We start from the raw sequence: 23,365 nt of genomic DNA on the forward strand, positions 1-23,365 counted from the left end.
CTACACTGTAGCTTTGTGCATATGACAATAAAACCTTTGAATTGTGATTTTTTTGAAATTGTGAATGTTATTCTGACTTAGAAACAAGAAATCTTAAAGGCAGAGAAAATGTGTCAAAACCATTTTGTTCTTAACACTGGATATAAAAGGAGTGCAGTACCTTCTCCAGCTGGGCATTCTGATTGGACTTGTACAGCACCTCCCCTACGGCCACAAACACGGACAGCACCAGTCCTGCAGCCAGCACGATGAAGATCCCTCCGATGTTCTGCACCCCGAGAGCGCTGGCCTCCTTGCTCTCCTCCTCGGGACAGCCGTTCCCTCTCCACCACTTCTCCTTCATCATGTGCAGCTTCCCTTCCTCCTGCAGCTGCAGAATAGCTATCGTGATCTTGTCTCTGTAGGGAGAGCCTGCGAGGAGACAACATGAGATTAGTGAGCATGGATAATAACAGGATATGATCAAATCCTGCTTTGCAAAGTTATTGTTAAGTGTATGTATTTAACTAGCAGTGGTGGGTGTATGCATGCGATCATATAACCTGTCATGTTATTGTTCGGCTGCTAAGCGGGAGTTTTTTTGTTAGTCCTTCTTCAAATCCCACTAATCCCTACATTCATAGAGTGATTCCAAAATGCTCACTCCTCTCTGCAGTGTGTGAATTATAATACACAGGGAGTTGGCAACAAAGACTTGGCTTTGTGGAGCAAAGCTGCTGTTGATTTGGACGAATTAGCTGCAGTTTGCACACACTTTCTGATGTCATAAATGGTTCATATAAAGAGGGAAAACAGAGTGGAGTCTACATTACAGGGGTGCATATGTGTTCGGGATTAAATGTGTGTATGTGAGATAGGGTTGCTCTATCAGTGTGCTTTTTATGCATGTTAATGTCATGATGAGTAAAATAACCCAAATCCACAGATAGCGGGAAGGCGCCCGAATTAGCGACATGGCATTGAGGCGCAGCGGGGGCGGGGGGCTGGATCAAAGGAGGAGTAATCGCTGCAGAGTACCCGAGTGGGGTCGTGTTCCTCCACCATCCACAGCGTGTGTGAGAAAACACACGGCCGAGCGAGGCGCACCGCACACACTCAAACCAGGCCAGGGAAGATTAATACATAATGTGGGCGTTAATGTTTCATTTATAAACTGGTTTAAAGGCTTGTTAATGTATTTATATGATTACAGAGCTCATGTATAATGAAGCCTGTTTGTACATTCCCATTTGCTTATTCGGAGAGACTTAAAAGAGATGAAACAGTGTTAAAATGTTACATTTTTATAATCCCGACATAATAATTGTACAAACATTTTGTGGTGAACCTCGAGGGGGAGTGAACTAAATATGGCCCCAGGTAGCAGGTAGCATCACTTTGTCTGTTGCTCCCCTACAGTTTTGCCTGTCAGCCCCTTAAATGATTCCCTTTCCGTCTCATCCATCATTTATCTATTGCCATACATCATCCTTTCATCTCCACCTCTCTGCGTAGTTAGACCAACAAAGGAGACATAAATACAAAAACTGAAAATTACACAAAGTATCGCTGAGTTTTAAAAGGCACATCAGTGTTTACTGCTTTGATCATAAGTAGTCCATCTTTGTGACACAAACTGTGATGGGCTCACGAGTGTATAAAGGCACATAAACTTTACATCAATTCTGTGCATGTATGTACTGCTCTCCGTGTATATCCATGTGAAAAGCATATGCTTGCTTCACTCGAAGATGAGAAATATATCAAGTATCCGAGTCCCCTGATTCTTGCTCCCCTCATATTTCAAATGATTAATGATGGCCTAACAAAGCAGGCCTTGGATAAATGCTAATAGGATGAGTCCTTAGAGAGGAGGATATGGAGAGCGGCGCCTGGGCAAATGGAAAAGCTCGGTGCTTGACACACTGTGCATACACAACTACCTGACAGATGTTCAAAACCAGAGGACATCCATCACTCCCACACTGTCTGGCCTCAAGTATTAATGTGATCACAGTTTAAGTCGATAGCCGTTGATGACGCATTTGGGTTTTGGGAAGAGTACGTGTGAAAACCGTAAAGCACTAAGAGGTTAAGAAGTATTTTACGGCTGGCTCTGGTTTATCGCTGTAACAGCCCTACAGGGAATGAGCCTCTGAACAGTGTTTAGCAGGGCCAACGTTAGAGGCTAGAGGTTACCATGAAGGCTGAGGACTTAATTGTGTGAGGAAAACAAGGAGCCATTTCAAAAGATGAAATGTTCTTCTTCTATCAAGAGGGCTGTGGCATGAAAAGGGAACTCACTTAAGATAAATTAAGCAATTAACCATCTCAAGACCTTTTAGAGAAGAAACATATAAGAGGCTGTGATGAAGTTTATTTTTGAAATATTGAGCAATGAACATCTGAATTAGAGATTGAAATGAGTTAGACGGCAGTAACGACTTTGAAAGCGGACGTCTTTAATCATTATTTTTTATGCATTCAAATACTGAACCACTTATCGCTGAATTAGAGCGATTTGGGGTATATTCTGCAGTCGTATACACTATATCACCACATGAATGGAAATGGGGCTGCTCCACATTCTAGGTCTATGTGTCCATGTCAAGGGCATCAGTGTAAGTACTCATGCACTTATGGGGCCACAGTGGGACTATATTTCAGAGAACCACCTCAGCTTTGTTACAGCCATGGCAATCATGGTATCCCTGCAGATCTATAACTGCCCCATACTCATCAGCGGGAGCCGGGTCCAGATGTGGATGGCCAGAATTAATCCGCCATATTTTGATGGCCTTCATATCACTGATGATATATGTGGCTATTACAGCTGGTTGCAGTGCTCTCCGTGGCCTCGTCATGACCGCCATCACCTCTGTAACAAGAGGATTGGAACTATCACCAGCTTTCTGCTAGGGTACCCTGGAGTCAGAGTTGTAAAACGCACAATATTAACCCTACAAAAGGTTGCCTTATATGCAACAAAACTGTTAATATACCGCAGGAATTGAAAAACGGTGTTTAGTTTCTCTGTATCATCGTAGGATAATGGCGCTTTTAAATGTCAGAATGCAATTTTTCTGACAGGAGCTAGGTCGAATAAGGAAGAGGAAAAAGTCTTAGTGCTTGTTTTAAACTCTCTGAAGTGCTTTGCTGTTGGAATTTAATCCTCAGACGAAATTCAACTGTTGAAGTCACAGCGAATTGCACTAAATCGACTTTCCCTGATTGTTTTTAAGTCTTGCCCTCGCTGCCTTATACGACTGCTAAGTAGGCTCCAAAACACATGATTACAATTATTTGTTCAAAAACCCCCCTTGCTGAGGCAGAGCTCGAACCCCGGCTGGTTTTCCTGGCCCTGGGCATATTTGAACCGTATCCATAAATTCAACCTCTTCAGCCATTCGCTTTTCATTAAGAGAAACATCTCCCGCTGCTGAACTATTACTCCTGAGACCCCATCAATAAAAGGTCAACCTTTTCGTTCTCAGAGCTTATCAATCATCCACACTACATACCTTTATCTGTCACATAGTATCTGCAGTATCTCTCTCCGATCTCAATGTTTTAAAACGTTTATCACACAGGCAGCACAGAGGCATAAAGACGTTCAAGGAAATATACCCATAGGTGTTCCCACTCCGTACGCTTTGGAGTCGATGAGGCCTCCGATCTGTGTGAGGTTGCAGTTGCGCTGGGTGACAAACTCGATGGTAGTGGACTCCATGAGGAAGGCGTAGTCGGAGGTCAGGACGCGCTGGATTCCCTCTTCCATCGTCTTAACCATCACAGACTGCCTCCTGCTGTTCATGAACTCCCACATCTTGTCGTAGGTGGAGATTTTAGTTTTCTACAAGATACCAGAGGAAAGAAGTGGAATGAGGTGGTGGCCAACTCTACCCAGTGCTATGGTCATTTGTTGCAGAGTGTAACCTTTAACTATGCAGGCTATTTATTGAATATCATTGCAATTAAGACCTCACTTGTATGATGAATACAATATTTAAATGATTTTACATTTGCATTAAAAAATAGCATGTTAAAGTTTCGCACCCTATGTTTTCCAAAAATATACTAGATTTTGATAATATATATTTTTCTCAATGTTTTTAGATCCATTGATTTAAATTATAATGATATAATTACTATACGTCTTGATAATAACGATATATTTTCATTTTACAAAAGGCTTTATATTGCAACGCATATTTTTTACATTTCTAAATCTAGTTATTCATTGATTACGTTAAAATCTAACATACAGTATCTAAAACTCTTAGTATCTGCAACAATGTTTAATACGTGTCTCATATCATTTTAGTACCTTTTTGTTGTATCGTTCTTTCACATAACTATGACAATAAAAGTGTTAAACAATTGGATATGTACCAGTCTCCGAGATAGACATAGTCTATCTCGTAAGGGGTCTTTAGAAACCTCTCCTTTGGGTTTTGTTATTTTTTAGCAACCGATTTTGTAAATATGTCTTTAAATAATAACTTTCATTATTACTGGTGTAGTCCAATGCGTGTTTATAATCTAGCTTTTATGTTTGAATCATTATTACAAGAAGATACCAGCCTCACTGTTTGTGGATCACTCTCATTACATGACATTAGAGCTGTATTAAATACCACTAATGCAATTATTATTGACTGACGTCTTCATTAAAATAACATAAGCTGCGTAGTAAACAGATGGTCATGTATTTCCAACAATCTAGCTGCTAAAATGGTGTTTGCTCAAGTATTAAGTAACACTTGCTGTAACCACAGGATTCATTTTAATTAGGGAGAAAGGAACATTTCTCATAAAGCCAGCCTGTAAACATTCAGAACTACCTTGAAGAAAGTCATGGTGGCGCCATCCTCCGTCACCCCGTACAGGATCTTAGTTTGTTTGGCCAGGTCATCGGCAGAGTCTATGGGCGACTCCATCCTCTCCACCGTGAGGAAAGCAGCCAGGTTGGCCGTATAGGAGGAAATGATGATGAGGGTGAAGAACCACCAGATGCCTCCCACTATTCGAGTCGACAGCGCCTTGGGCATGAGCTCTGAGCCTGGTGTGAGGGAGGTGGCAGTGTTTATTTTTAAATGTTAAAAACAAGATAAGATTAGTTTCTTTGAAAACAGTCAAACTTGTTTCAAGTGCTCTCTTCAAGTGTTTCAGCTCAGGCAGATGCACCACTCGCTTCAAGGTAAATCACTTGTGAGAGCTCTCTGAACAGGATGATTGTTAGATTTCAAACAAGCACAATTATCAAGTAGCAGTCACTAGCAAGTGCTTCAAATAATGCAGGAAAAACACTACTTAAAAAGTCTCCTGAGAAGAAGGTGTTTGCATAAATCAATCCCTTCAAATCAAACACATTTATATGGATGTTTCAGAACAGCGTGGAGAAGAGACAGGCTGTTTGGGCCAGAGAGTCATGTACCCAAGGTAACCTCACATCCTGACTCCACACCCCACTGATCTCTGGGTGCTGATGTGCCGAGGGCAAGGGGAGATGACCCTGGGTATTGTTTTACTAGCATTACTCTGATAAGGAGCATATTAATAGACTGTATATTTATGGATTACATCTCAGTAGACCTGCTGTTGATGAAAAAATAGATATACAAACTGTAATCTTTGATTAAGGGTCTTAAGTCAAAGGATATTCAATTGTCTCAAGTGGTATTCAAATATATCCCTCTCATATACACATCATCATCATACACATTCTCTTCTATTTAATGTGTTCCTAAATTGATTAAATTAAATAAACATTAAATGCACATTTCTTCTTAGTCCTGTCTTCCCAGCAGTGGACCCCCAGCGATCTCTCTCTGTTGCCGCCGGCAAACAAAACAAGCCAACCCTCAGAGACAGTGGGATATAAAGAGCTCCAGCTCCACAGAGCAACAGCAGCCACAGGCTGAGGCAACTACCTTGCTGCATGAGAGCCCCAACTCCAAACCAGAAACTATTGAGCAGCGTAAAATTGTTTTCCACTACATCCGAGTCTGGGTTGCATGGATGCGGGTTGTACCACTCGTATGGGCTAAACCTACAAAAGGAGAAAGCACAAAGAGAGACATGTCAGCAGAAAGCAAAGAACAGTGTGTTCCCCGCTGCAGAGTAAACGGCACGTAACACATACATTTTATAATATTGTGAGCGAGAACAAAGTAAACGTGTGGGAATGTTGTGTTGCGGCCTCAGGGTCGGAGCTTCTGCAGAGACCAAAGCAAATCATTCTGGCTTTCGCCGAGATCAACGTATCGGCATATTCAAATGCCATCAGCTTATTGTGAGAACAGATCAATAGGCCGGAATAACACTGTCACCGGTGATAATGTCCCAGTGCGTGATGATCTTTGGAGCTCATTAGGATTCACTGACTCAGGAGCCTTTACGTGTTACACCCAGCAACTGCAATCAACGTTACTCTACGAATGCCACCTCCTCTTCACCCCCCCCCCCCCTTCTTGTTTCCCAACAACCTTCTCTGTTCTCCCACCTCCTAGCTGCCTTTTCTCTTTTTCCACAGTTTCATCTCTCATTTTCCATCCTGCCCCTTCCCACCCTCACAACCTAAACCTCATTTCCCCCGATTGCCTTGCATCCCCTATGAACCTCCCCCTTTCACCCCCTGTCCTCCCGCTGCTGCCTGCCTTGGCTGATTGTCAGCGTCTTCAGGTCAGTTGTGGACATTTCTCATTTATTATCCTAAGCAAAAGTGGCATGGCATTAGTGCAGGGTGATTGGGTTAGTGTTAAGCATCAGGAGCTGATTGAGTTTGTGCTGAAGTGGGTGATAGCGGGAACATTGCTTATGCAGAGTTGAGGGACCCATCAGGTAAGGGCTGTTTAGCAGCTTTCCCCCCCCCCCCGACAAGCCGCATGATAATAAGCCCGGGGAAGAGTCTTAAAGGTTCTCACTGCGTATAAATGTGATGCAATTTGTCAGCTGCAGCTTTTTCAGACGCACAGGGACATATATGCTGTAAATATATACCGTGTTCACAAGACACAGAGCAGCATTTCACATTACCAAACGAAATGTTATATGGCAGCGCTATTTGCCACAGAGACGACATGATCGCTGTAGATCTGCATACAGATGTCATTCCACCCCTTCTTGTTGCTGCAGCAGCCTAATTAACAGCCTTTTTTTTTTACAAGAATCATGAAAGTGGCCTCATTTCTGTCAGATTTTCCCTCCTTTACAACTATTTTCAAAGCCGTCCCCTTGAGAGTCATGTACATGGACACGATTGTGATGACACACTATAATTCTTCCTGTCAACTCCATCAGGATGTGGGAATTTGCTGGAATGTCAATGAGCTCGGTCTCCTTGGAACCACGGGCAACAGAGACGGCACAATGGCCTTGTGGAGCTGTGCGGGATGCAGTGTGTGCGCTCGCATGTGTTCGTGTAAGGCTTTATGGCTGTGTGCATCAAGCCTCTGGCACATGGATGTTTGCGCATGTGCCTTTATGGCTGTGTGGGTGTGCATTTGTCCGTGGTAGCAACTGCGTATTTGCATTTGCTCAATCGAATCCATCTCAAAGTCAAAATGTTTTCCATGAGAATTTATTTATGTCTCTGTTTCACATTATGGTAAGCTGCAGCCTGAGGTCATTTGTGGGTAACATCCCATATGTGCCATAGGTGAGGTAAATCTGTGTACATCTATAAGACCCTCTTGATTGGATTGTCCCTATCAGTGTATACTACATGTGTATTCTGGAGGGCTCCTCTGTTTGACCTTTGCCTGCAGCCGGCCCGTATTCCTGCGGGCCGTGTTTTGCACACCGATCACCAGGAAGAAGGGGACGAGGAACATGTGGACGTAAGGTCACCTCCTCACACCGAGCACAAGGGACATGTTGTATAGCACGCAGAATTCTAAAAGGATTCTCCCCTCTCCCGTCCCTCTTCTCCTTCATCCGTCCCCGGCCACAATAACAAAACACGCTCCTTCCATTAACTGTCTGTTGGATTAAATGACTCTGGCTGGCATTATAGATCTGCTGCCTTTCTTCTTTCAGGCCAAATGAAAAGGCTTGCGTTGGGGGGGGGGTGGTGAAAATCATAGGCTTCTGGGAGTTGGACTGCCAAACTTCGACATCCTGTAATTACATGTAAACATTTCATAATGGAATTTAAATCATACAATCTTTTGGCAGGCGGATCTGCACTGGAAAAAGGTTTTTGCAATCTGAGTGAATACCATTTCTTTGTTAATAAAGAGAGAAATCAATCCAACCACAAACAGAGCTGAAAGAAACCACTGAGTGAAATGTATTACTCTGGAGCTTGAAATTAGATAGCTTATTTAGTCAGAAAAAGGTGTGTGTATGGGAATTGTGTGTGTGGGAAGAATTTCAAAGATGTGAAATCTCAGGTGAGATTGAGGTGTTCACTTCACTCACTCTATTTGCAGGGGATTAGAGAAAAATAATATACTGTGCATTTTGGGGATTGACCAATCAATCGGGGGCCATGCAATCAATACTACAATTATGAGAGAACCAGCTCAGCTAACTGAAGGAGAACAACTCTGTACTTCAGATTTGAACTTTGCTGAATAATTTTGGTCAAAAAGTGTAAGGACAAGCACTATTTATTGGTGTGCAAAAAAACGTGCCCAATGCTTGCATGCAGACAAGGGAATTATAATTTAATAAAAGTACCGAGGCCATTTCATTACAACTGAAAGCATATTAATATAATTGCATGCTAATCACTTACCCTGACCAACCGTGGAAACAAAGGGCTACGGATATAATTTGCATATTCTGAACAAACTTAGGTGACAGTTGCCGCTTTCCTCTTATGTGATCATTGTGCCGGTAACATTTGATGAAATGTGCATTAAACCCAAACCTCTCGGGATGAAAGCAGAGGAAGAGGAGCCCTGGGGTTAACACACATTTTTCGGTCATGCATTGAGGGTTTCGGATGGTTTCAGGATATTTGTAAGAATTGTACATTCCTTACAGCAGTTTAAGAGATATATAACGGGTAGCTGGTTTTACAGCTGCTGATGCTTGTGCAAAGATGCCTGAAACAGTGTTAGCAGTCAGCTGATTTTAATGACTACACCAGTGTTTTTCCTTGTTTAGCTCATTAACTGAAAAGTACAGCGAGTAATGAAATCCGAGATAACGTTCATCCTTTTTTATTACCTTTTTTATTCTTTTCATTAAAGCTACTTTATCAATGCATGACAATGACGCTAAAACGTTTGTTATGTGAACTTTTCTGGGTGGTTGGTTAAAGTGCTCGTGGGAGGTTGTACAAGTCGGAGATTTGTTGTTCTGGCAGGCGCTGCGCTTCTTTCTGTAAAACAGTCTACACTTCCAGTTGTATTTTAGGCTTTAAAAGTCCCACTCTGACAAAAATAAATCATTTAAAAGCTACAGTTGAAGTGAAAAATATAAGCAATCATGGAAGAACACTGGGAAGATCTGTTGGAGCAATGTATTTTTGATTTAATATTCTTATGTTGTAGACTACAGCTACATCACTGAAGTAGTCTGAGAGACATTTACGGCAGTACTTTGTCACCAGTCAAAGCATAATGATTTTCTGTGTAATATTCCCCCCTTTTAGGCCCAGAGGGAGTCTGTGTAAAAGTGAAAGTAGGGAAACAGAAGAGGGTACGTGGAGGAAGGAAGGGAAAGAAGGGCTTGACATGTTACCTGGCTATGACAAACAGCACACAACTGACACCCAAGCAAGCCAGCAGAATATACATCCAGATATCAGGTGAGAGGGGGTTGAGGAAGGAGAAGACCCCGGGGTTGGTGCCGTTGGGTTTGCGGTACAGGATACTTATCCCCAGCGTCATGTAGGGCTTGGAGAAGTCGATGACCTTCTCCCGGACGTAGGTGATGGCCAGAGGAGCCACCGCCAGGTCTGATTTCTGCAATGTGATAAAAGCGGTGGGTGTTTGAGTCACACAATAAAAGACAAGCAATCGCATTACGATCTGATTTCTGTCAACAGCTGTTCTGTTCAAGATGTACAGGAGGAAGAGTCATGATGGAGGAGGGAAAATTGCTGGGGTCAGTAGTTCAGAGGGATTAGCAGGTAGGAGGTTGAGTTTTTTCTGGAAATGACAGGTAACATTTCTAATCCTTCTCATGTGGTGTCGAGGATGAGTCACTAAAGAGACCATTTTGGGATTAGATAAATCAGGGACAAGTAATCTGTGTTTCCAGTGAAACAGAAGATTAGCCTTTTTCTGACTTGGAATATTTTAACATAACCCCTCCAACAGTGGCGGTTTTTACAATTTTTTTTCTTTGTCAGATTTTCTGCAAAATGTTTGAGATATTTTAGGCCTTTCCTTTTCTGCTGCTTAAGACTTTTAACAAACAGTCATTTAGGGTTGAAGTATCAACATTCAAATTATTCAAAGCAATGCAATTAACATCTCAGCCATCAATTGGGCATTGGATTGGAGGTTATTAGTGAAACCACTGGCCAGAAAATCTTTGCTTTCGGCGATTTATAGAATAGAATGGGCGGGATGAAACCCCTCTTTAATGGTCACACATGCAGAGCACACAGCACACACAGTGACATTTGGCCTCTGCATTTAACCCATCCTAGTACCAGGAGTCTAGTACTAGGAGCAGTTTGCTGTCATTTCTACTTTTTCCTTTTCCCCCCGGGTATTTTCAGCATATTACAATGCGCAGCCCCGTTGATAGTTGACTTACATGGTCTATTAGCTCTCGCACCATGCCGTTCCATTGGCCGGTGCTTTCATCCAGCGCGCCGTACTTCCCATCTTCCACTAATCGCACCTCATAGCGAAAGCCCAGGATGGCAGAGAGCTCCCTCAGCAGGTCAATACAGTAGCCTTCAAAACGGTCGTTCCCATACAGAGGCTTGTCCGACTTTTTAAACATCACATATGGCTCCTCCTGTGCAGGGAAAATACATTTAGCAGTAGTTTCTTTCTGTGTGTATTCGACAACTGTGTGTGTTATTGTTTGTCTGTCGTACCAGTATGGTGGAAACACGCAGGGACTTGTTAGCCAGAGAGTCCGTGATGTTGGACGTCTTGCTTCTGTGAGACTCTGTCATATTCAGACCACTGGGAGGATCCCATGTTCCAATCTGTGAAACAATTCAGCATCAAGTTTATCTCACTGTCTGCAAGAAGATTTCAAAGCATCCTGACACACACTTTCTTTAAACTCAAAAGTCATACACCATCCACTGCACCAATGTGTCACACACCTTTTCCAGCCCCTCCTCCTTCAGACTGACGACATCTAGGTCGAAATCTGTCCTCAGTCCATTGGTCTTGTTGAAGAGAACACGTCCTGTCAACCCGTCCCAGTGAGCCTGCAGACAGAAGCACACAGCAAAATAATCTAAATTCTCAGCACACTGGTTCCATTAACCTCAAGATATCTTCTTTCACAACAGCTAATCGAAAACACTTTTTCTGTCCCAATTATTAATTTTGTCTGGCTCTTCCCTCACTGTCTGTCTATCTCAACAAAATAACGAGAAATAGTGAAGCATCCAGAATAGCAGCAGGTTTGACAGGTAAGAGTTCATTTTGCATGTGGTTCATTGTGCTTGAAGTTTCACTTCAAAGCCATTGGAGGAACAGACGGGCATGGCGAGCGATAGGAAACACAGGGGGGGGAGGCGCCCGCTAATACAATGGCTCATTCGGAAAATTACCTGCAATGATACCATCCACAGAATGAAAGAGCTTTGTAGAACAAAGCAAATGGCTGACCCCAACTACAGTTAAGGAGACACACAGAGGCTTTGATACAAACACGGGTGGAGTAATGAGCGGAGAGAAAGTGGGATACAGGGATGGAGTTGCTGTGGATAAGGCTTTAGATCACATTATCAATAACATTATTGAGAGTGTTCAAATTGAGCAGCAAATGTGTTGCGTTTTCACATGATTTACAACAAAAGAACAGACAACAATGCAACATGTGCAGCTCAGTTCCCAGAAGCTGCTACAGTAATTCACAGAGGATGCTGCAAACATGTGATTGCACTGATCAATATAACATGTTGTGTTCAGCAGATTCCACAGGTCAGAGGTGAAGACAGGGTGCACACTGATAGCTCTGTTGGCCTTGTACCTCTTTGATGAGATTGATGAAACGCCCCCCGAAGCGCCACGGCTTGTGGCGGTTACACTGCAGAGAGCTGACTGTGATCTGCTGCGACTGCTGCACCGCCACCGCCACCACGTGCACCGCGTCGTACATCAGCGCTGCATCCGTCTGCAGACAGGAAGGAGAAATCATTAGACATTTTTACAACACCTGCCAATACATCTATCCACATGACCTTTAATCCGCTCATCTGTTCACCTGGGGAGGAACATAAGAAGCTGTGTGAAATTGTGGGTGACTTGCTTTACTCTTTTGTCAGAACATACATTTGCTGTAAAGCCAGCAGTTAATGCCCCGCACGAATGGCTAGGTGTCTCAGCCTGTTAGTAAAATACCCGACCACTGTCTGAGGCGATGAGAAAGCTCCGCCAGGGAGAGTCTCTCAGTGGAAGGCCGGCCTGTCACTGTGAAGACTAATGGCTCCTGATGGGTGTGCCTGTTCTCCAGAGAGAGGGAATGCAAAACAGTCACCAGTGCATTCGGGACAACTATGACTGGCATATTCCGTGTAACACGCTAAGTACACAGGACAAAAAATTGCCGGCATACATTGTGAAGTGCATTGAAAAGCACGTATTAGGGCCATCCATATAACCCCAGTAATAAGCCATCAAAGGAAGTAAAGGCTCAGGCTACATTTCTCACACCGACTGTGAGATGCTGAGGTTTATCTCTGCTCTCTGCCTGGCACACGCAAATTCCTTTCATGCCGTCTGTCCTCCCAGTTTGAGACACTCTACAGTCACCCAGGTCAACACATTACAGCTTAGCTTAGATCCTCTTTCCATGGTCCCACACAGGCTCAAATACACTGTGGTGATCTTATTTGACAAGTCCTGGATGACCAACCTGCGAGGCAGTATGAACAATATCTTTGAGACCGCAGAGTATCCTGCAGCTATAGGGTCTGTGTGGATGTGCCGGCTGTCAGGGAGAATGAGCGGGGGTCCTGCACAGCTAGGTGCACAGCAGGAGACCAGTGAGCTGCTGTTCAGCTCAACTCAGTTCCCTATGTCGTTCCTATAGGCGCAGTTGAGCATCCTTACCGTCCATGTCGTATAGGAAAGGAATGCAAGACGGTTCCACGAAGGACAGAAATGATGCTACATGTATCCAGCCTATATTTATAGAGTAAGGTCAATTAAAGAAATACATTTTACTTCCAGCAGCAGGGAAAGAGAAAATGTGAGATAGAGAGGAGAGCAGGGAGCGGCTTCAGGGTGGGCAGATAGTCGGGTTTCAGTCCGTCCCCTCGCTCTCCTGTGCTGTTAGAGTTGGTGACTGCTGGTGTCAAAGGAAAAAGCAGATCAGAGGGTGGGAGACCCATCTCTGCTCTCTTTCATCCCCACTGCTTCCCTGGGAAAGGGGGACAGCTACCGCCATATCGGCTTTCCTAATGCAGGCAGTGTGTGTGTGTGTGTGTGTGTGTGTGTGTGTGTGTGTGTGTGTGTGTGTGTGTGTGTGTGTGTGTGTGTGTGTGTGTGTGTGTGTGTGTGTGTGTGTGTGTGTGTGTGTGTGTTCTGGTGTTCATGGTAAATACTGATTAGGAAAAGAGTCCGTATCCAAACACTATTTTCCCACTGAAGGGAAAGTTCATCATGTCCAATAATCCAATTATATAGTATGTAAGACTTATTGGCTTATTGTCTTTATTTTAAAGATGCACTTTCCAAACAGCTCAATCTGATTTGATAAAAGTTGAACTATAATCACTTTCTGTTGCAGCCCACACCTAAAGTACATGATACATTTTGAATTCATTTATTCCACAAATGGTTCATTCAAATACACTCGTTTTTGTTTTAAAGTGACTGGGTTGAATTCATGCATTGCTAATCTTTCTCTCATCAATGCCTCTTATTTTAGTTCTTGCTGTTGACCTTCAAGAACCTTGATATTTTCCCTTCCAAAAACAGTCAATATCACATTCCTATTCTTCCATCTAGAAATACTTTATTCCTTTGGGTCAAACTCAATAGCATGCACATTCATTTCTAATGAAACATTACAACTATAAACATATTCTGTGAAGATCTCCTCTGGGAAAATAATCTGACAACTTGTTTACTTAAAACAGATACCACTTGAAAGTTCTGCTTTGAAGTTTATTTTTATTCTACGTTTCATACTGACTAATGCCCAAACATAAATTCAGCCGGGATATGTTAGCAAAACCTTGGAAGTGTGACAACAGAAACCAATTCATGTCTTTGTGCAGTGTCCAAAATTAAGATTTTAAAAGGCCCCAAACATGCTATAATGCCACAATAAGAGTTTCTAAACAATTTATTTTTAAATCTTGGCAACATTAGACAAAGGAATTTGTTCATTTCAACATAAAGAGTGGTCTTATCAATCAGACATATAAGTCTATTTGAATACAGAACGTTCATTAGATGTTTTGCAATGTAAACTCATTGTACACGATGCTGTGTTTGCATTCTTAGGACAAAATACTCCATCAGCCTCTTTGTTTAAGTGATTTATGTCCTATTAGCTTCTCCTGCGACTTTCCCTGAAATATTTACTCAATCTTTTAACTTTTCATTGGCGTGATGTATTGTCTATGATTTATGCAGCAAAGACCTTTTTACTATTTGTCTTTGGAGCAGAGCACTTCCTGAAAACCCATTTGTGATGGAAACAAAGGAAAGCTGGCATCAAGTGCAGGCAGGAGAGATCAAGAGTGAGGAGGAAAATAACCTAAAAAGATGGCTCGCAACTCTAGCAGATTGCATTCAATTTAGAAACAATCCAAGAGCGATTTTGATATTTATTTCAGAGCCAAGCAATGGTCCTGTGGGGTGTTTTAAGTGCTTTAAGTGAAACCAATCTGACACTCAGAGAGCGAGGGGAAATGGTTTCAAACAAGATGGCCAAAACCTTTGTTGCCTTGTCTTCTTTCCACTCTCTTTCTCACTCAAATACCCACATAACCATCTGAAATCACGCAGTCTCCCTCTGCTTCAATAAAAGTACAATTCCAGCCTTTTTCCTTCATTTCATGACTCATATGTTTCAACACCTCACATCTTCCTTTCTTACCCTTGATGTCTGCTTTAACCTTTGCATGTACCATCTCTCATAAACAGGTAAGGATCATACAAATATTTACACACTTGCAGAAAGACATTAATGTATGCACACCACACTTAAAACTGGGAACAGACATAGTGGCAAACCTCAAGCTTCCTTAAGACATGCCTCATTTGTCGTAGTTGCATGCAGTTTCCTCATTTAGAACAGGTGCAAACTGTAGCTGCTGTGTGTCTGTCTGTGTGTGTGTACTGTACTGTATGTGTGTTCACAAAAATATATTCCTATTCCCTGCATCAGTATTCACTCCAGCGCCCCACCTCTGACAATGCTGCACCCTGAAAAATCTCTTTTTTTCTGTTCACCTCGTCACAATCAGTTGTCCCCTCCCCAGCACACACACACACACACACACACACACACACACACACACACACACACACACACACACACACACACACACACACACACACACACACACACACACACACACACACACACCCACACACACACACACACACACACACACACACACACACACACACACACACACACACACACACACACACCACACACACACCACACACACACACACACACCACACACACACACACACACACACACACACACACACACACACACACACACATGCCATGTATACATCACTTCAGGGGACATTACATTGACTTACATGCATTTCCTGGAGACTTATCCTAACCTTAACCATAACCAACACATGCCTAACCCTAACCCTAACCCTTACCCTTAACCTTAACCTTACCCTTACCCTAACCCTAACCAAGTCTTCACCCTAAAATTAATGATTCCCCTCATGGGGACCTCCATTTTGTCCCCATAAGGGAGGCGAGTCCCCACACGTAACTATGTAACAGATTTAGGTCCCCACAAGTATAGTAATGCTAGGCCACACACACACACACACACACACACACACACACACACACACACACACACACACACACACACACACACACACACACCACACACACACACACACACACACACACACACACACACACACACACACACACACACACACACACCCACACACACGTGATGGACATCTGCTGCTTGTGTACAGTATAGGACTCCACTGTTTATACATATCATATACATCTGATTAGCCCTAATGAGATTAGCACTGACCTGTTACTCACCATGCATCACTAAGCCGCAGCTGCGAGGCACAGAGCAACAAAACACACACACACACACACACACACACACACACACACACACACACACACACACACACACACACACACACACCACACACACACACACACACAAACACACACACACACACACACACACACACACACACAGACCGGCAGCATTGCCATCAGAGTCACCGTGTCACTGGGAGAGAGAGAAGCTCATTGTTTCATTGGAGCCAAAGTCACTCTGCCCTCAGATCACAGACAGTCTCATGGGATTTGATGATTTTATCGAAGAAGGAGGTAATTATTCATTTCATTCACTCTCTATGTATTTGTGCTGCTTCACTGGTGCCAGTATTTGACTCAGTATTTCCGCTGTCAGACACATTACTGCAACTCTAAACTTTGTTATGTTTAGCAATTAAATCTTCACTTGTCAAGAGGAGTTTTCGGTGAAAGCTACACGATTATTCATGATGTCTACTTTAATCAAAAAGCACTCTTCGCTTTCAACCCCCACGGAGTGAGATACCGCATTTGTTTTAATCTGCCAAGGGGAAAACATCATGAGGAGGATGGACACTGGAGGGAGATGTCTGTACATAATTAGTGATACATTTCAAATGTGGCAAGAGATGCAGCCTCTTAATGAGCAGCTAGTTGGTGAGCAATCTGCATCCAATCGATGAGGCTCCATAACGCTTCCTCTTATATCAATTAAAATGAGGATTGCGGGACATACACATATTTGTTTTCTTGGCGAAAGTTAGATGAGATTAATATTACTGAGTGTGTTGTCAAACTACTTGTTTAGGTCTCAGTAGGAGCGCAAATATGCCTTATTCCCACATATTTAAAGATTCATTTAAAGTCTAAGAAGCAGTTTCCAGATGACTGTGAAGCCTCAAATCTTCCCAATATTATACGTTTTTTTCTCATTCTAGTAAAAGTTAAAATATAATGCAACATGTGCCAGAGTATTTCTAGCATTGGTGTGTTGCATGAGACCCTGGGCGATGAATCAGTGCAAAGAGAATTGTGCAAACTTTCCCTTCTAGGACAAAAATGAAAAAGTAAAAAACACTGAAATATGACATATGTGATTTATGGGGCATATTATGGCTGTTTCAGGCCTCGTAGCAGAGAAGGGAAAGCAGGCCGTGTCAGATCATTTTGGTGGGGAAACGCCCTGGGGTGACTGCAGCTCAGTAGTGCCATCTCTCTGTCTGTCCGTAACTTTTCCACTCTGTCTCTCTTCGTCTCATTGTGTCTTTCCCTCTGCCTTCCCCGCCTTCTCTCTACAGTTTTCCACTGAGCTCAGAGTGTGGGTATATGGAGGGCTTTGCCAATGCCGTCACTGTCATTTTTCCTCTTCTCTTTTGCGTTGGAGGTTTAATCCCTTTTCTCACATTGCATTTCCACATGCTGAGGCAACAGAGCAGCCTTGTTGCATTTCTTTTTTAAATTAATTTCTTTTTCTTTCTCACAGGGAAGTAAGACATGGCTTCTTCCGACGAGGACCCCTGGGCTGCGGATCTATTGATGGTGCTGGATTTATGTGAAAGCACATTCATGGTTTTATTGTAGATTTAAGCACACTTTAAAAAGGAGGATAAAAAAGTAGACTGAAGAGTTTATTTTATTTTAAAGAAAGGGTCCTACGGGAAGAGTGAGAAAGTGAACTGAACTCTGATGTATTTATTCAGTATTGATGCGGAGCTATTAAAGCATCCCATCTTATCAAATACTGACAGATACAGACCTTCACTCTCACCTTATACTTTATCAATGTCTAAGTGATCTTTTTATTTCAAGAATAACAGGCCTAATCACTGCAGGTAATTCACCCTCTAATGACAATACATATAGTATATTTGAACTTGGGAATGAAGGTTACAAGGGCAGAGAGAGTTAGCGACCTCATCAAATGTTGAAGACAAACAATGTGTAGACATAGCTAAATGGGAAAAGCAGTTCAAACACGCACAGACTGCTCAAGCTGACTATAGTCCCTCTCCTGTTTGTTCCAAACAAACCCCTCATGCTGCTGCCAGAAACACTTCCTGCACACCAGATGTCTCCCTATACAATTCTTTCTAATTTTGGGTGAAAGCTAAAGTATAAAGGAGAATATATAAATTAGAAATATAGCAAGATTGAAGGTCCAGAGTCCAGTAGCAGCTTTATAAGGCTGTGTTTATGAACAGCATACCTTGAGGTCAAATCTAATGTGAGTTGCTGATATGATGTTCAGCAGGTACAATCTCTTCCATGTTGGCATGCAAATATTTGCATTTGAGGCAAAACTACACTCAAGCACAGCTGAGGCGGATTCAAACTGTCATTTGTTTTGCAGGTATTTCAACCAAGTTTAAGTTGGAAAACATCAAAACGTTACCCTTTGAAAAAAAAACGTTGTATCCTGATGATACCCTGTTATTTCTCCTGTGTTGTAATACATGTGTCTAATTAACCCTTTATTAGCTGTGTGTCATTAGCTCCCGAGTCGTAACCTAGAGGAGATAGGCCCAAATATCATCTAAGATTGAGAGTACACTGTAAATTCATAAATGGTTAAGTATACAGTGTTACACTTGATTCTTTTATTTTCGAAATGATTATTTCCAAAGTCTAATCCAAAGGGGTGGCCCATCTGACTGACAGATCTAGACTGCTATCCCTTGAGATGAATCCCTTTAAATGTCCCAGATTGATATAATGAGAAACGGCAAATTAGAAACATTAAATAAGATAAGTACCTCATTATTTCTTTAAGTTAAAAAAAAGGTTGTGAAGGCTCCAAGCTGTAGTTCAGAGCCTTCATGTAGCAGCGTGTTGTCTCTTCAGAGTCCTGCCTAATTAGCACCTCGCTGCCTAACCTACATCTGATCAAGTGACTGTTTAACACGATGGCCTTTCCTCGTCTTTAATCAGCCTCCAGCTACGTCTAGATAAAGTAGGTGAACATTACACAACACTCAATCAGCTGGATACACTTTCCAAAATGTCAAAAAGCTTTTAAAATTCAAAGGATGTTCTTAAGTTTTAAGCAAAATCAAGGTAAAAAAAGAAATACATTCCTCTGAATTCCACCTCCATCTTACTCCCGCTGCCTGTTCTCCCTCACAAAAGGCTTCTATGGACCGAGGGAGCACTGGTGCTAATAATGTTGATGCTGTGCCAAGCCCAGCTGGTGGTGCCCAGCACAGGGCATCGAGTGTCTGCTCCCCACAGTTGCTGTCTTTAAAAGGCTCTCTCCTCTGCCAACTGGGATCAGAGGGAGAGAGATCACATTGCTGTAATGGACGCAACCAACCTGTGAACCTGTGTGGAGTGCAGTCTGTTAGCTCTGGATATCAGATGCAACATCAAAGCCTCATGCTTTTCATTAGGCTGCAAATGATGTGTGCTATCGAAGCGCTGGGAAGCATGTTGCAATAACAAGAAATAAGAATGTGACCTCTACTATTTTACACTTTTTATTTAAGATCTGATAAAATGGTAGTTTTTTAAATCACATGGAACATTCATTTAAATTGATTCAATTTCCACATCTTCTCTTAAGCTTCTTAATAAACTGTCTCATATAATGATACCAATCTGTGAAAACCTAGAATTATAGTGGATAATATCAGTCGTGTGATGCATGCGTTGGGTTAATCAAATAGAATAGCTGAACTATACTATGTGGATATTTAATGTGAGCACTGCTAATGCTAATGCCCTGAATTTTTTTTTTTAAGATGCAGAGAGAAAACTCACTTTAGAATAAAAATGTATCACAAAATGCTTGATCTAATTTCCAGTACACCTTATTTGTGCAGGGATTTTATCAGGCATAATGACACAATGTATCCTCTATTTAATATCATTTTAAATTTGGCTCAACATACACCCCCTCATTTGGTTCCATGTTGCATGAATGCTCACATGGGAGAGGGGATCATGTGTCCGTATTCTCTTCCCATTGTCAGATTGCAGGCAGCCATGTGCTGCTTACAAACCTGAGCCATGTCCCGACCAAATGTGAACTGAATCAGACATCCTACAGCACACACTTATGCGTAAACAGACCTGGAAAAAGCATCTTCTAACCATACCGTATAGCTTGACTCAAGCATGTTCCTGTATCACGATTTCAGTGTGTGGGTGGCTCAGAGCTCTCTGTCTGTGTGTGTGTGTGTGTGTGTGTGTGTGTGTGTGTGTGTGTGTGTGTGTGTGTGTGTGTGTGTGTGTGTGTGTGTGTGTGTGTGTGTGTGTGTGTGTGTTAATGCAGCAAGGTATCTTTTCTCTCCCCCTCTCTCTTTGTCTCTGCCTGTCAGTCCGTCACACTCTCTGCAACCTCCCTCTTCCCTTCCTTTGTAGTATCCCTAATTTGTGGAAAAAGGATACAATTCTGACATTTTCTATAAACATCCTCTTTAAAAGACACTCTTTTACCCTTGTATCAATAAACCATCTACAGGGTAAAAAGATATAATTTCGGTCTTTATTGATCTGGTGTTACTGCCTGTAAAGGATGGTGTCATTTAATAATACAGGTGCAAGAGTTCAGTTCATAATTACATCGACCAGCGAGGACAACAAACACCCCTCGAGTGAAAAAAGAGCAGCCCGTGTGTGTGTTTACAGTTCAGCGTGTGTGTGTGTGTTTACAGTGCAGCTGAGAAGATTCATTGTGACATTTCTGTAATTAATTCTAATGCTTAAGTGTACTGAACCTATGATCTCATGATGCCTTTATGTGAAATGCATACATGCATCTGATATTGTCTCAAGAATAACATGCCGGGGTCCGTTTCACAAATTTGCTAGCTCTGCTCACGTGCATTTTGCAAACGGTCCCCTTCCACAAATGTAGATAAAAAACCTGCGAGGGAACTCAGATGCTCAGGCACGCATTGCAGGTATATGGAGTTTGCTTTGATTAGTGAAATGTGTCAGAATTAACAGGAGAGCATATGATCTTAAGTTGCACATTTGGTGAGATGGGACTACTCACATGCATGCATCATTTCCTGTCATTTCCTTGTGCAAGGGTACACATTTTGTATCCCTTGGGGAAAAGACAGACAGCCATTAATGAGTAAATAGGGAGGCAGTTATAAAACAAAGCTGAAGAAACACTGGAGATAAACAGCTTTATATCATGGCAATCTTTAAAAATAAATAGGTATGAAAATTATACAACATCCTAATCTTGATTGCCCATATACACTGAACAAAAATATAAACGCAACACTTTTGTTTTTGCTCCCATTTTTCATGAGATGAACTCAAAGATCTAAAACATTTTTATATACACAAAATTCTCTCAAATGTTGTTCACAAATCTGAAAAAATCTGTGATAGTGAGCACTTCTCCTTTGCCGAGATAATCCATCCCACCTCACAGGTGTGGCATATCAAGATGCTGATTAGACAGCATGATTATTGCACAGGTGTGCCTTAGGCTGGCCACAATAAAAGGCCATTCTGAAACATGCAGTTTTTCTTTATTGGGGGGGGTCTGGAGGGGTCCGAAAACCAGTCAGTATCTGGTTTGAGGGGTAGGGTTAGGGTTAGGGTTAGGGTAATGTTGTGAATCGAGTGGTCCATGGTGGTGGTGGGGTTATGGTATGGGCAGGCGTATGTTATGGACGACGAACACAGGCCACTCGATTCACAACATTACCCTAACCCTAACCCTCACACCAGATACTGACTGGTTTTCGGACCCCCCCAATAAAGCAAAAATGCACGTTTCAGAGTGGCCTTTTATTGTGGCCAGCCTAAGGCACACCTGTGCAATAATCATGCTGTCTAATCAGCATCTTGATATGCCACACCTGTGAGGTGGGATGGATTATCTCGGCAAAGGAGAAGTGCTCACTATCACAGTTTTTTTCAGATTTGTGAACAATATTTGAGATAAATGGTTATTTTGTGTATATAGAAAATGTTTTAGATCTTTGAGTTCATCTCATGAAAAATGGGAGCAAAAACAAAAGTGTTGAGTTTATATTTTTGTTCAGTGTACATATGTCTCTGTGTGTCTGTCATGATGTGTTTGTCACCACAACTAGCTGCACTTGAGTGCTACGTGCTGTCAAAGAGAGTTGTTATGACTGGACAGCTTTAATGGAAACATTGTTTTACTTTCTGTGTTGGGGACAAATGCTGCGTTGTAGATTTTCTTCTTTAAATCATTGTCATTAGCAATTATTTACTATACAGTATCCTGGGAAAATCTGCTGAGCATGCATGTTCTTGTGCTGATTTAAGTGAAGTGTTTTGCTCTAGGATATTTTAGCAATAGCTGCTGATGGAAAGGAAAGGAAAATGTTGCATTTGCGGATTTTCCTCACTGGTTTGTCAGTGTCTTTGCACGTCTGTTTTCTTTCCAATTAATTTAGTGTTATGCCAACAGGCTTTTTACAGCGTCCCATGCGAACTTGAGGTGCAGCCCCATCACGTTGTACATATTACCCAAACAACCGCATTCTATTAATAAGACTCATTATTATGAGCTATTACACCAGAATTGCATTGGTGATACTGGAGAACATCCCACCCTCTGTTGTGGTAATTATAGCTCACTGAAATGTAGACATAAATGAAATGATGCAGATGTAGAAAATAACTGGCCCTAAAGCCTCAGTGAGGCGTACAACTGGGAAACTGTTTTATTTTTCTTATTTCCCTCAATTAAATTCAAGTATATACTTAGCTCAGTGAATGGGGATTTGAAAAAATGCAAATTACGATGGAGCATTAAAACCAAATATCCCATTAGCTTGGGGCTATAATTATACACAGATGGGACAAAATAAGAGAAATCTGCCTATCAATCTATCTAGCCATCTATCCATCTATCATTAAGCACAGTGTGTCTCTTACTGCTGTTAATCCAAATGTAGATTGAGGCTAACAACAATTTAAGCTCCAAATTACTTCAGGGATAACGCGGCGACGCAAACACATAATATCAGACACACTTCACGTCCGAACACAAACGAGCCCCCACT

The 23,365-nt window shown here is 42.2% G+C and overlaps 1 protein-coding gene across 2 annotated transcripts in view; it reads right to left on the minus strand.

Annotated features, from left to right (window-relative positions):
* The window catches only part of LOC117556129 (glutamate receptor ionotropic, kainate 2-like), a 54,692-nt gene that overhangs the window by 6,192 nt on the left and 25,135 nt on the right, over window positions 1–23,365 (minus strand). For both annotated transcript variants that reach the window (XM_034231376.1, XM_034231366.1), the window contains exons 7-15: window positions 12,106–12,249; window positions 11,228–11,335; window positions 10,991–11,104; window positions 10,702–10,908; window positions 9,676–9,899; window positions 5,913–6,031; window positions 4,824–5,041; window positions 3,607–3,832; window positions 161–411 (exon numbers count right to left, since the gene is read on the minus strand). In XM_034231376.1, the coding sequence (XP_034087267.1) occupies window positions 161–411; window positions 3,607–3,832; window positions 4,824–5,041; window positions 5,913–6,031; window positions 9,676–9,899; window positions 10,702–10,908; window positions 10,991–11,104; window positions 11,228–11,335; window positions 12,106–12,249 (1,611 nt within the window). The remainder of the gene's footprint in view (window positions 1–160; window positions 412–3,606; window positions 3,833–4,823; window positions 5,042–5,912; window positions 6,032–9,675; window positions 9,900–10,701; window positions 10,909–10,990; window positions 11,105–11,227; window positions 11,336–12,105; window positions 12,250–23,365) is intronic.

Source organism: Gymnodraco acuticeps, unplaced genomic scaffold (assembly GCF_902827175.1).
Source record: "Gymnodraco acuticeps unplaced genomic scaffold, fGymAcu1.1, whole genome shotgun sequence".
Classification (NCBI taxonomy): domain Eukaryota; kingdom Metazoa; phylum Chordata; class Actinopteri; order Perciformes; family Bathydraconidae; genus Gymnodraco; species Gymnodraco acuticeps.